Source organism: Pholcus phalangioides, unplaced genomic scaffold (genome assembly GCF_987345545.1).
Source record: "Pholcus phalangioides strain wild (caught in Gottingen) unplaced genomic scaffold, Ppha-v1.0 ptg000015l_1, whole genome shotgun sequence".
Classification (NCBI taxonomy): domain Eukaryota; kingdom Metazoa; phylum Arthropoda; class Arachnida; order Araneae; family Pholcidae; genus Pholcus; species Pholcus phalangioides.
In genome coordinates this window covers 16,837,479-16,851,548 of record NW_028301608.1, presented here as the reverse complement: position 1 = coordinate 16,851,548, position 14,070 = coordinate 16,837,479, and the positions used below count along the sequence as shown (strand labels likewise).

The 14,070-nt window shown below is 32.6% G+C and overlaps 1 protein-coding gene across 1 annotated transcript in view; it reads right to left on the bottom strand.

Moving 5' to 3' along the window:
• LOC149075567 (dynein axonemal heavy chain 7-like) overlaps positions 1–14,070 on the bottom strand; it is an 86,262-nt gene that overhangs the window by 24,258 nt on the left and 47,934 nt on the right. The window contains exons 13-17 of the mRNA XM_089245445.1: positions 12,102–12,242; positions 10,904–11,145; positions 6,762–6,909; positions 1,846–1,991; positions 796–1,010 (exon numbers count right to left, since the gene is read on the bottom strand). Coding sequence (XP_089101571.1) covers positions 796–1,010; positions 1,846–1,991; positions 6,762–6,909; positions 10,904–11,145; positions 12,102–12,242 — 892 coding nt within the window. The remainder of the gene's footprint in view (positions 1–795; positions 1,011–1,845; positions 1,992–6,761; positions 6,910–10,903; positions 11,146–12,101; positions 12,243–14,070) is intronic.

The following is a 14,070-nucleotide window of genomic DNA, read 5'->3' as shown; positions in this document are numbered from 1 at the left end:
GCTTACCCCCGGAGGTAGTAAATTGTAACACAATTGACACGTTTAAAAACAAATACGATAAACATGTTGGGGTAAATCGAGAAGCTATCCATTCTTAGAATAAGACAACCATAAGTAATCTTTATGGGCATCGTATAATATTTTATCATGTGTATATATTGTTTGTAATTTGTGTTAATTGCATTTTTAATTGGGTTGCTGTATTTTTGAAACATATGACAACCATATTTTTATGGGCATCTTTTTATCAGCCACCTCGTTGGGCATTTTGCCTGTTGTGGCGTTGTATTTGTATTTGTATTTGTATTTGTATTGATAAATGATTACACAAATTGATAACACTTGAAATGCCTTGGCAAAGTAAATTATTCCTCATTTTATTACGGAGAATTATTATTCAACTAGGATGGATAGAGCAGAGTCAGGATAGTTGCGAGTCTACTGTGCTATAACATGGAAAAATATTAAATATTATAATATGGGAAAATATTAAATATTATAATATGGGAAAATATTAAATATTATAATATGGGAAAATATTAAATATTATAATATGGGAAAATATTAAATATTATAATATGGGAAAATATTAAATATTATAATATGGGAAAATATTAAATATTATAATATGGGAAAATATTAAATATTATAATATGGGAAAATATTAAATATTATAATATGGGAAAATATTAAATATTATAATATGGGAAAATATTAAATATTATATGAAAAAAAGGATAAATATTATGATTAAAGACTACTAATTATAGTGAGAATAAATCATCTTTGTTTTACCTTGTTTGAATGTACGACGAAGCAGGAGTGGTTCTAAAGACGGGTCTAACTCTTCACCAACATTTTCAATAAGAACAGGCCATCCAAACTGCAAGCAGTTTTCCATAGTTCTAAGTAGATCACCATCTGATAGCTTAACAATTGCTAAAGAGTTTTCTTTCTCCATGTTTTTGATCCATTTATTAGCTTGTCCCTGAGGATCTATCATGAGTGGCCTACATGGATATGGAAACATAAAATTTAGCATAAATACATTAACAAGTCTTTAGCAACTATTGCAGTAAAGCCTTGATTAACAGGTGGTTATACTTACAGAGTCAACTTGGATAATCAAATTCTGATTTAACAGACAAGGGGAGGGGAGGGGTGGTAGGTCTCTTGGCCAAAAAACTGGGGATTTAGTTCATTTAATTTTTTTACAATATAATTTTAATAGAAAGTCAGAATGAGGAGCGGGGTGTCTCACCAAAAAATCTAGCCTAAGTACTTGCTTTAGGATGGGATGAACGCTTAGAATGCCTGTTTTATTTTCACTTCCATCACTAATAATCTTTCAAAAATAAAAAACTGAGAATAATCTCAAGATATGTGATTTCTTACTCCTTTATGTCCTAAAACATCAGGAATTGTGAAACAATGATAAATATTGGCTGTTTGGGTTTAAAGACTGTCATCCGTTTGAGTTAGTTCTCAACGTTTCCCCAACACCAGTGGTCAGCATCACACAATTTTCATCAAATGATAGCCATGACCTTATCAACAATGATAAATATTGCTTAGAAAATAGATGATTAATGGGTGAAATTCATTTTTCTAATAATTCAGTAAAGAAATCTAGCATCTCTTCAATATTTTACATTATAAAAATTTATACATATATACACAATATGTTCTTAATGCTGAGACCTCAAAACTGGGATTTGCAGTGCAGAGAATGCCTAGGATAATTTCTTTCAATAATATATTCCTTGGAAAAAAAAGAAATGTCCTGGTGCTTTTACTCTCAAGAAAATTATACACTGTAATGTTGGAGGAAGCAATGATTTTTACCATCTTTTTCCATTCTCTACAATAACTCCATTGTCAATGGAAAAGTCATCCTTTGGAAGTCCATGCAGAGCCCAAAACTGTATTTTCACTGGATTTCCAAGTGTTCTACTGAGTGAAAAATTCTCCGAGCAAGGCATTTTAAGTGACTGTGTGAATAATGAAAGAATATGAAGCATGCTGAAGGAAATCTATTTTTAAAAAACTGAATCACTAATTGAATTTGTTTTCCTGCTACTAGAGCTATTTGCTTGGTAGAGGGTATAAATTCATTCAATTTTCCTGTTTCTTGTTAATAACATAGACAAAGTAATAACATAGTATTTCATAGTAATAGTAAAGATATGGATATATTTTTATCACTAAATAAATAAATAAATATATATATATCAAAATGTTTTATTTGTCATTACAAAATTTAAATTTTTTCTCTCCAAAATACGGAACATAGAATTACAATCAAAATTCTTTTCCCACTTCAATTCTGAAAATATTGAGCTCTGATAACTTCATTTATCCCTGTATTAGTTTCATTTGTCCTCCATTTTCAAAAATTCATTTTCTTCCAGGAAAAGCAATTCAAACTGAATGAATCACATAATTTCAGATTATTGCTCTTTTTACATTAATAAATACAGTAACTGTACTTAATCTTTTTTTTTTAACTTTTCGGCATATAAATAAATATAGTATATGTATAGGGATGTTTAAGCAAAAGTGTCCAAAAGGAAAAAATTCTTCGGTTCATTTCAAAATTCAAGTAAAATATGAAAAATTATCAACAAAGAGAGTAAAAGTGTTCTGTGATAAATGAACTCTTTAAAAAGTTATTACTTGGCAAAATAATCGAATATTATTAATAGTATACAGTATAAGGTGTTGAGAAAAACCAATAACCACATGCTTAAAAAACCATTGTAATAAACCAATAAAGTATATATGTGCACTTACATACTTTATACATATACGTATATATAAAACGATGTGTTGCCATGAGAAAACACTCATACGAATTTCATGAATATACCTTGGATGGATATAGGTCCCTTGGATGATCATATCCTTGTTATTTAATTGTGTGCAGTTTATGTGTTGTGTTGTTTTTTCTGTTATGTCTTTGTGTTGTATTTATAAGTGGGAAAATGATAATAAGAAAAAAAAGTTACATACAAAAATTAAAATTAGAACAGGGCTCCCACTCAAAAAATTTGCAAAAGTAGGATGGGGAGGGTACCCCTCTTAGACAGCATAACAAAAAAAAATCTTTAAAAAAAATTTCAAACCTTTTGAAAAAATTTGAAAAATTAAAAAAAAAATTTCCATAGCACACCAGACTCGTGTGCAAAATTAAGAGAATTAGCACATTATGTCAAATTTCTGAAAAACTAGTGGACAGATTTTAATAAAATTTGGTACGAATACACAGTTATAACAAAGAGATGTATCATACAAAAGTCACAGTACGCATGATTGTTAGTAAAGCTTATTATTGCAGGAATGTCCAAAATCCACGTTGTGAGATCGAACTGAAAATGAGTCCAATATGGGGTATAGTCCCCTCTCACAGTCAGACAAGTTGCGCAAAGCGCGAAGGCATACTGGACACGAGGCAGTTGAAAAGTCCCTGTGGCAATCAGTCCAACTCTTGCTGCAATGCAGTTTTCATCTCCGGGATAGTTCTCGGAGGGGGATGGCGAGATGCAATTGCCCTCCCAAGAGCATCCCAGACATGTTCTATAGAGTTTAGGTCAGATCTGGCTGGCCAATCCATATGCCTAATATCCTCACTTTTAAGATAATTGTTGACCAGGTGAGCCAGATGTGGACGAGCATCGTCATTTATGAACAGGAACCGAGGGCCAACTTTGTCCCAGAAAAGTCGAACATAGGGCTCTAAGATCTCCTCTCTATACCTCCTAGCAGTCACAGACCCTCTACCAAACACATGGAGGGGTGTACGGCCATCCAACATGATGCCTGCCCAGACCATGATACCTCTACCTCATAGTGGTTCCCTGATGTGGAAGGGAGGGTATCGGGTACCAGGCTCTCTCCAGATGAGTGTACGTCGAGAATCAGTGTCCAGGCTGAATCTTGACTCATCTGTGAAAAGCACTGTGCTCCACTGAAGTCTAGTCCAAAGCTGATGTTGTCTGCACCATGCTAAACGCGCTCTCTCGTGCACTGCAGTGAGCAGGACGTAAACAGCGGATCTTCTTTCATGAAGCCTTTGGGCAACACTAAACCGTGAAACTTGAGTTCCAGTGGCAGCATGCAGCTCATGTGAGAGCTGTAGCAGTCCTGTGGCGCAGCGCTGAATGTGCCAGATAATGATCCTCGTTGATCATTGTTCAGGTCTTCTTGATACGGATTCAGTGTCCTAAAACTGTTTCCAGACTGTTGCAGAAGTCCATTGGGTGTTAGATCGAGCTCTGTAGCCACCTGCACTTGTGATTGTCCTGCCTCCAATGATGATGTACAACAATCATCATTGGAGGAATCTACCAATGATTCTCTATCTCATTCCATCATCCATACATTTGTGGCAACTCATTTTATCTGATAGCTTATAAAATTTACCAAACTCTTGCGAGAAACACAGTGACTGTCACCGAGGAGTACGAGCACACAAATCATAGAAAACACCTCGTGCCCTTATCATCCCCTCCATGGTCACAGCTCCACTCAAACGCACGTGTACGCTTACGTATTTGACACGGAATATTTGCATACTTCTTTGGTGGCATTATTAGTACCTTGGGCTCGGTACTTTTTGTGAAAATAGACACAATGTGCAAATTCTCTTAATTTTGCACACGAGTGTATTTCAGTATCCTGTAAGATTGACTCGAGCCAAAGCAAAATGACAGAAATGACTTGGCAACAAAAACAATTTTTGGCCAAAATAGGGTACTAGCAATTAGATATTTTTTTTGTGTGTCCCCTCACAATATATATTACATTGTTTAATTGGAGTCTTCCACAGTCCAGTCTATCAACTCTCTTCGACAATGCTCACAGCAAATTATTAAGACATGCAAGTTTTATAAGAATGACACTTAATTGAGACCACTTCCACGAGTACAGTGCAAAGTGTGTAAATTACAAGGCCTAAGTCAAGGTAGACCAGATAGTTTTACTGCATTGCCCATCCCTTTTTTAAAAGGATTTGTTTAAATTTTAGCACTCAACACCAGTGTAATCGTTTTTGACAAATGAAGCGCTTTCATTTCTAGCTCTTTGCTGAGCATTGTAAATATTGTTTATGAATCTGCATGCCCTAAAAATACAGAAGAATGTGATTGGGTATATCAGAGTCACAAACCCTAGAATAGGCCTATGTACCCAACTGCTTTGTTATGCAACAAAATGTTTGTTATACACAAAATGTGCACCATAATTTTGAATGATGAATGTTAATGCCTAAGACTATGAAGTACAAAATTATTTTTTTTCAATCAGGTAGAAGTTTTTAATTATTACTCTATTTGCGGAACCCGCAAACTAAGCAAATGAAAAATTAATAAATCAGCAAATGGTCCACATATTATTATCATCATTATCATCATCATCATAAACAACCATTTTCAATCCACTGCTGGATGAAGGTCTCCTCTAAATTCTCCTGCCACTTTCCTGATCTCGTCAATCCATCTTGCGTGGGGATGCAGTTGGACGTTGGTGAGATAGTATCACCCTGTCTGACTCCTTTGTCAAGTTTAATTTTTGCTTTTCCTTTATCCAAAAGAATCATTGCAGTTGCTTTGCCATATATTTTCTTGATGATATTGTGTGTGATGTAAGTCTTCTCTACCCCAATTACATCCAGAGCTTTAACAACAGCAGATGTGAAGACAGAGTCAAACGCTTTCTCAAAATCAATGAAGGCCATACACAATGGTAATTCATATTCCTTGTGTCTCTCTATAAGTTCCATGATTGTTTGGATGTGATTGTACTAAATCCACTTTGAAATCCTGCCTGTTCTTTTGGTTGAGCTTCGTCCAATTTGGATTCAAGCCTATATGTCAGCACTTTGGTGAAGATTTTATAAATTACTGATAGGAGACTGATTGGTCGATAGTTCTTGATATCCTCTTTTTCACCCTTTTTATAAAGAAGAACCATCATTGATTTTATTCCAATCTTCAGATGAATTTTATTGATAGGCTTTTTGGTAAAAAAAAGGAAAAGTAGGACATTTTACCAAAAAGTAAAAAAGTGAGACAAGTGGGAGCCCTGTTAGAACCTCTCATGCAGAAACAAAATTAATTGAAATTGTAATATTGAAATTGGTAATTGAAATTCTAGATTTTTGCCAATTTTCAATTGCAAAAATAACTAAGTCTTAAACATTTTCAGGACTTCAGAAAAACCCCAAAAAAGGTAACAAAAATGCAGGATTTTTTATCACAGATATCACTGCAAATTTTTATGTAATTATTATGGGTGTTTTTTTTTTGGTTTTTTTTTGGTGCAATAGAAAAAGGTGAAAATTTTAATTAACAAACTTTTTTTTAAATGCAGATTTGTATAAGAATTTTCACTTTAAAATGTTGTCAAACAATATTTTGTAGGTTCAACCATCGCAGTGAAATTCTTGTCTTTTGGTTAAGGGTTTTTCATATTTTGCTTGAATTTCAAAAGAATTACTCATTTTGAATATTTTTAATGAAAAAACCTGTTTGTTGAATTCATTATTTATTTTAAAACAGAGTGTAAAATACATGTTACACACATAAAATAAAACTTTTCCAACTTTTACCAGTTCCTCCCCCTCCTCCCATAACAACTTTATTTTATAAAATTACTTTCTCAAATCATGCAACAAGTTTGTATATGATCTTAAATTCTCTTGCTAAAGGATTCTTCAGTATTTCAAAATCAAATAACAAATGGTCATTGTAGATTAAGCTTACCATGCAAAAAGCAACCCATTTCTCAATACAATGTTTTCGATAAGCAGATGTATAAGGCCCAAGATATGCAATTACACCTGATGCTAGAAGTACATCTCCAGGTAAATTTTCATATACATAGAGAAGGTGCTCAGCTTCTGCAGACCATCTGATATTTAAAAATAATAAATAGATTATTCTTTATATAGTTTTATTCTTTATTCACAATAGAATGCACAATCATCATTTTCCAAAAAAAAACAACTTTCATTACCAAAATCTTATTTTTTACTTTCATTTTGTGGATAATTTTATTCATTTTTTGAGTAATAAAATTCCTAAGGTATGTTAGATAAATCAAAAGTTACACTTAAGTTGTTATAATTAAAATAAAAACATGTGCAAAGGAATTCAAGCATTTATTACATCATAAGCAAATGCAGGTTCTTTTGTGGGGGAATCACTACAGGTGTGGTGTGCATGCTGAATGGCGAGGGGGGGGGGAGATATATATTTCCACCCCATCTCCTAAATCCAACCATTACAATATATGATCTTTTTTTTCATACCAGAGAAGAAAAAAGTCACATTTTACATGCGAGTTCAAAACTCTGCAGTTTTCACATTATCAATGGTTCAAAAAATTTATGCACATCAACTTCTTGTTTCTTTTTGCAGAACAAATGAAAATCAGGAACAAGTAAGGGTTGTTCAGAGGATTATGCCACACCTCCTGAAAGATTGCCTTTTCTTTCTTTTTTTATTCAACTGCATAAAGTGATTTCCCTCCCCCTTTTTGTACGTCAGTTTTTTTTTAAGGGGAATCGGATCATGGTCAGTGGTCATCCCACTTGAAAGTAAAAAAAAGGCACCCCAGGCAATTGCTCTTTTATTTTCCTGTAGAAGTGCTTAAAAAACAGGGGGTCAATTGTGAACGAACGGAAAACTTTTCCAGGGAAGGGGGAAAATATATGAATCAAAATCGGCATCCTAAACCCGTAAAACTTCCTCGCTCAGTTATCGGCATCCGCTCATACAAAAATGGGTATCCTAAACCCATAAAACTTCCTCTCTCAGTCACTTGCAGGTGGTTAAGCGAAAAGGACAAAAAGGATAAGTTTTTAAGTATTAAGAGGTTGCAGGGAGAGGAAAAGCAAGAAAGTATTGGTGGGTATTGAACAGTTATTTTCCATGCAGGGCCCATAAACTAAGGGGGGCACTAATGAGTGAGGAAAATATATTATGTATTATGCATGTTTGGCTTTAAAATAGCGGAGAGCTTCAGTCTTTTTTCAGAAATGGACGGACCCCACACACAGAAGAATTGGGATATCTATTGAGACATGCTATAACACATTTAGAAATCACAACAGGCCCGAATCATAACACCACATCCTTTTTTCAGATATTATCTCCTTTGTTCATCTCCTACTTCCCCAAAACAATATAGGATTTCATAGTAGGCCAGGAACACAAACTGGAAGCTCCCTCCCCTCCACGTTTTCTTTTTCAATCTATTCTTTCTCCAGATTCTTCCTGATTTTCACAGCATGCCATCTAATGCAGGGGAATACAGTATTTGGAAACATGGAATTAGACAAAGAGGTAGGCAATATATTTTCCTCATTTGTGCCAAATGATAACTTTTATAGTGTAATCCCAGCCTTATAGCATATGATTTGATTAACCTTTCACCAGCGGGACCCCTTGAATTTGGTCGATGTAAAACCCTATTTTTATTTCTCTTTGCTTCTTTTTTGAAAATATAAATCCTTATAACTTTTACTTTCTTTTACTCTCTTTCTCTGTGTATATGTGTATATATATATATATATATGTAGAGAGGGAGGATATATACTACAATCGAGAATCCTGTTATAACAAACTCCAAGAGACTGCAGAAATCACTTTGTTACAGTGAAATTTAGTTATAAAGGAATCACAGGGTTTTTGCATTGTTCCTATGTCAACTTATCTGGAAGATAGAAAAGTGTTCATCAAAACGAGATTTTTACTATAATGGTATTCACTAAAACAGGATTCAACTGTATATAAATTATTAATGGTAATTATTGGTTAATGCAGATGCTTCTCAATTTTTTCACAAACTAGTTTTCAGTTATAATAAAAATGTAATTAATATTTAATCTTTCCCACCCTTTTTTCTTGTTACTACTACTACGTGCTCCTAAAATTATTTTTTAAAAGACTATTTTTGACCAGAATTTATATACTTGTTTCTACTTTCAATCCATCAACATATGATAACAATATGAGACAGCATCTTTATGACAAGAAAATTTTTACAAATACAGTAGAACTTTGATAATTCAAACTTGGTTAATTGAAATTTTGGATAATTTGAACTTTTACAAACTCCCTTTGGGTTTTCTATTCAATTTAATATTAGAATTTCTTGTTTAATTCAAACTTTTTTGAATTTTTTGACTAATTCAAAGTTGGAGGGAAAAGATCATGATTTTTGTACGAGCAAATTTAGTTTGGAAAAATTCTACAAGAAGCTAAATTTTGCTTTTCGTGATCAAGTTGTCAAATAACAAATTTTTAAAAACAAATTAAAAGTTTGAAAATTCTATTTTTCATCTACTCTTGTTTTTTGGATAATTTAATGCCTATTTTAACATTGCTCAGCTGAAGTGCAGTGAGACTGTGTGCCATTTAATGTTGATTATGGCTTTTCAACCTATAGATCAAGGTGTAAGGGGCCGTTCAAGTATAGCAAATTTTTAGCTATTTTTGACCCCCCTCGTCAGCAAAAGTCAGCAAAATGCTGACCCCCCCCCCTGTCTCAGCAAAATTTCGTCATCAGCTCTGCCCCTCTAAATCCTAACTCATATTTTCATAAAGGGTGGTTGATGACGTAAGCATTATCCAAACCCCCCCTCCCCTCTTGTCATCAAAAGTCAGCAAATCGGAAACCCCCTTCCCCCCACCTTGATGATGACATAATACTTGAACGGCCCCTAACATTAAAAATCATAATCTTTTTGTTGTCATTACAGTATGGAAAGTACCGTCAGAAAGTTCAGACTTTAATATATTAATGAAAGTATATTTTTCATTGATAGCATACGAATGATAAGCAAAATTTGGGAAACAGCTTCATAAAGGATGAAGTGTTTCCATAAATCAGGCTTTGAACATGGTCAAGATAAATAATCTGCAGTTATGCTGATTCCAGAACAGTGGAATAATGTAGCAGCCAAAATCAATCATTATAATGATAAATTATTAAGTTTTGGTAAATAAGAATGTCACAGAGTATGTCAGCTTGTTTTCATCTGATCATAATATTTTTGACTTCCCATTCATATATGCGTGTTTTTTAATGAACCAAATTATTGTTCAAGTTTACCTTTCGGGTGTTGTTCTTGGTTATGCTTGTCATTTTATTATTTTTTCCTCCCTGTTTATATGTTGTGGTTCTCTTTAGTCTTTAAAAAATTTAAGAATATTTCTGGTTGGTTCTTACACAATCAATCACTGGTTAATCAATTAATTTGGTGAGTGTTTTTGTCCCTCACTTTAAAGTTAAATTTCATTTATGAACACAATGCAATGTGAAAGAGCATCGAGGAGGAGCCATGAAATATAACATAGCAGAGGCAGAAAAAAAATGAAAAAAATCTTTGTCAACCAAAAAATTTGTAAGCCAAGATATCACTGTATAATAATATTTGTATTCCATGTTTGCATAACAATGTTTTAAAATTATACATTTTATTTTTAAAAAATAAGTAGACAAATTTTTGAAATATCGGTAGAAGCACAGTGATGTTTTTCCTTGAAGGTGGCAAAAATAATAACATAATAAATACTGTGCCAACCCTGGTATTCTCTCATCCAATTTAGAAAATTTGGAAATGCCACTCACTGGCATTCATCCAGATCACAGAAAATATTCCCTGAATTAAAGGTATTTTACCAAAAAAAATAGTAATAAAGCACCAAGTATCTTCCAAATGATTTGAAAATCATTTTATTTGCTAAAATATTATTAACACAGCAAGGTGCATCACAGGCCATTTGTGCAGTTTAAGGGTGAATAATGCTTGATTAAACTTTTTTTCCCCCAGAAAAATATAACTGGTTAGTTTTTAAAAAAATATTTTTCAATATAATAGTATAGAACACAATCATACCTAGTTCTTTCTCCACCGAGCCCACCAATAAGTTTCTCTGCACGTTGTAACTTTGTTTCAAATACATGAGCTTGGGCTTCAAGGTCTTCTTTATTTTTTATTGAGTCATCCCTACTTTTTGTCAATACTGCAAGATGTCTTTCAAGTTCTGAAAGTTCTGCACGCTTCTCCTTCAGTAACTTTTCTTGAACTTCCAGTTCTGCATTGGCGGCTTCAAGCTTCTCCTGTTTTGGAGCCACAACCTGAGGATAGAGGATACAAGAGAGAAAGTTTTAGAATAGACTTTTTAAAAATTGCCATACTAGGAAATTAATTTATAAATATTGGGTAAAATAAAAATTCTGAGCATTTGTGCAAAATTTTGTAGAAGAGCAGTTGCTTAAGTAAAGCAAGCAGTGCGAGTAACAAATCTGTCTGTACAATAAAAACAACGTAATTTCCCATTTCCAAGAAATCTTAAAACGGAGGAAAAAGCTAGTTGTATTAAATAGGTTATTTTTTGAAGTCACAAAAAGAATAAGTTTGCAAGCAACAGTGAGTCTGTAAATTGTCCTAAACAATAGTCCTCCTCTCTCTTGTTGTTTAGAGTAAGTTAATTTGTTAACATTATTGCACTGTATGTTTATTTATAAAGCTATTATGTAAATATATTTTATTGTACGACTTATTTTTTGTATTGTATTATTGATTGAATGATGTTTTTATTAGTCATTTTCATATGAATGAATAATTATGGAACAAATTATCCGAGTTTCTATTATTTCCTATGGGGGCAATTTGATTTGATATAACAAGCACATTCGCAGAAGAAATTGAGCTTGTTAACCAAGGTTCCGCTGCATAAATTTTTGCACCACTTGGAATATTAAATATAAGTGAAATCGATAATTCATATCATGAAATATTTTCCAGCTCACACTCCTAATGTAGCTCCTACACATCCTTGGTTAAGAACCACTGCTTTAGGTGAATAAAAATAAAAGAAACTTTTTTTCCATCATTAGACTTTACTAAATAAATTTTAATTTTAATGTATCTCATGAAGAACAGAATACACTTTATATTTGGAATGACTGTTTTAGAGAAGATAAAAAAAGAATGCATGAGAGATTACTTTATATTTCATCAACATTAAACCTCATAGTACCTCACTTAATATATTTTATAATGAAAAAAAACCAGAAAGATTGCAACTTACTTTTGCTATTCTGTCATATGTCTCCATAGCTAATACCCATTTACACAATCCTTCAGCTGCAGAAGAGGCTTTTGCCACCTTTGCTGGATCAAAATTAACAGTTCCCACATATTCAGCACGTATCTTATCCATTATGGCTGGCTATAAATGAATGAATATTTATGTACATAAAGTTATGAAATATGTAAGGAAAAAATTATTCTTTTAACATCAGCTTTTTTGATTGAAAAACTAATATTTTTTAACCCTTGTTAGCCAGAGATCATGAATATTAGGTTTGAATGACCCAGTTACGTTTTTTTAGCCTTTTAGTCTAAAACAGCGTTTTACAAAGTGGGCAATATCACCCCCGGGGAAAAGGTTGATAATAGTTTTGGATACAATATAAGATCCTATGGGATTGCTCAGAAAGGGGTGATGAGGGAAAAAAACTTCTAAGCGGAGGGGAGAAGAAATGGGCAAAAAAGTTTGGGAAGCTATGGTCTAAATACAAACAAAATGGCCATAACAGGTGAAATGCCCACAAAAATATGGATGTAAAACATATCTAAACAGCAACCCAATAAAAGAGCAATTATCTCAAAAAACAATGATTATGATAGACTATGATACACTGCCCATAAAAAAATTATGGTTGTCTTGTCTAAGTATATAGTTAGCTTCTCAATTTATCCCAATATATTTATCGTGTTTCTTTTTGAATGTGTCAATTGTGTTAGAATTCACAACTCTGTCAAAACTACCAGCAATATCATATTAAGGTACTATTTTAAGACAATCAACATTCATTACAGAAAACAAATTACATTTATGGAATGGCAATGATTTCAAACCAGAAGTTGGAGCACTAAAAATAAGAAAAGTAGACAGGCAAAAAAAGCACAAAAAATGAGAGTAAGACAAACTTACAAGATAGTAAGTAAAACTATAGTAAGAGTACAAAACACAAAATAACTAAAAACTAAGCCATTCAAGGGCGAGAAAACTGATTGAAAATTTTCCTGTGCTTTCTCCTACCTGCTGTTTCAATTATTTTGTTACACTACAGTCAGGGTTGGCAGGTTTTTGACACATGGCAGTTTTTGATGGTTTAAACTGTCATGTCAAAAACTGTCAAAAACTTCAAATATTGCTTTTCAATATAAAAATTCCCATTGGAAATACACACATTAACTGCATGTAATGTTTAAAGTGACTATGTTATACAAAGAATAAATATTTAATATGATTGTAAAATAATTTTCTACTCTCTACAGAATTATTTTGCACAAAATATATATATATTTTTTCTTATAAAATATACAATTTGAATAAAGCATAGCATAAACACTGAAGGGAAAACTATGGAAGGATTTGACATTCTCCGATTCAAGATGGTTCTTGACCTTCCAAAATTTCTTCAACTGCTTATGTATGTTGCTTTGATATAAACCATCTGCTGTACTCTTTTTACAACAGATAAGTTTTTAAAAAAGTTTATTACATCATATATGTAATGTTTATTTCTGTTATTATTAAATTATCTAGATAATCACTGATACTTAAAACGATACTCTTAATGTGCATAACATTGAAATAAATCTGAAGATCAAAATACTAAATTGTAGGACTAAAATGTCATTTAATTTGACAATACTAGCTTGTATATGATGCTCAAGAAACTCCTGTAACTCTTCCTTATCCTTAGTCAAACAGTTATTCTTACTTTTGCACTATGATATGGTATATTTATTAGCATTTATAATGCAATGGTTTTCTAATTAAAGCTGTATTCAAATGTGCAAAACAAATGCTTTGGGTATCAAGTCCTGTCAGCTCTGCTTTTGTTGAAAATACTTTTTAAAACTCTGTGAATTTATACACACAGCGCAAAGAAATTTTCAGGGTAAAATAAATAAGTTTAACTAGTGTATTAACAGATGCTGCATGAGAATTTTTATATGAAATAAAATTTTGGGTGAATCAGAAA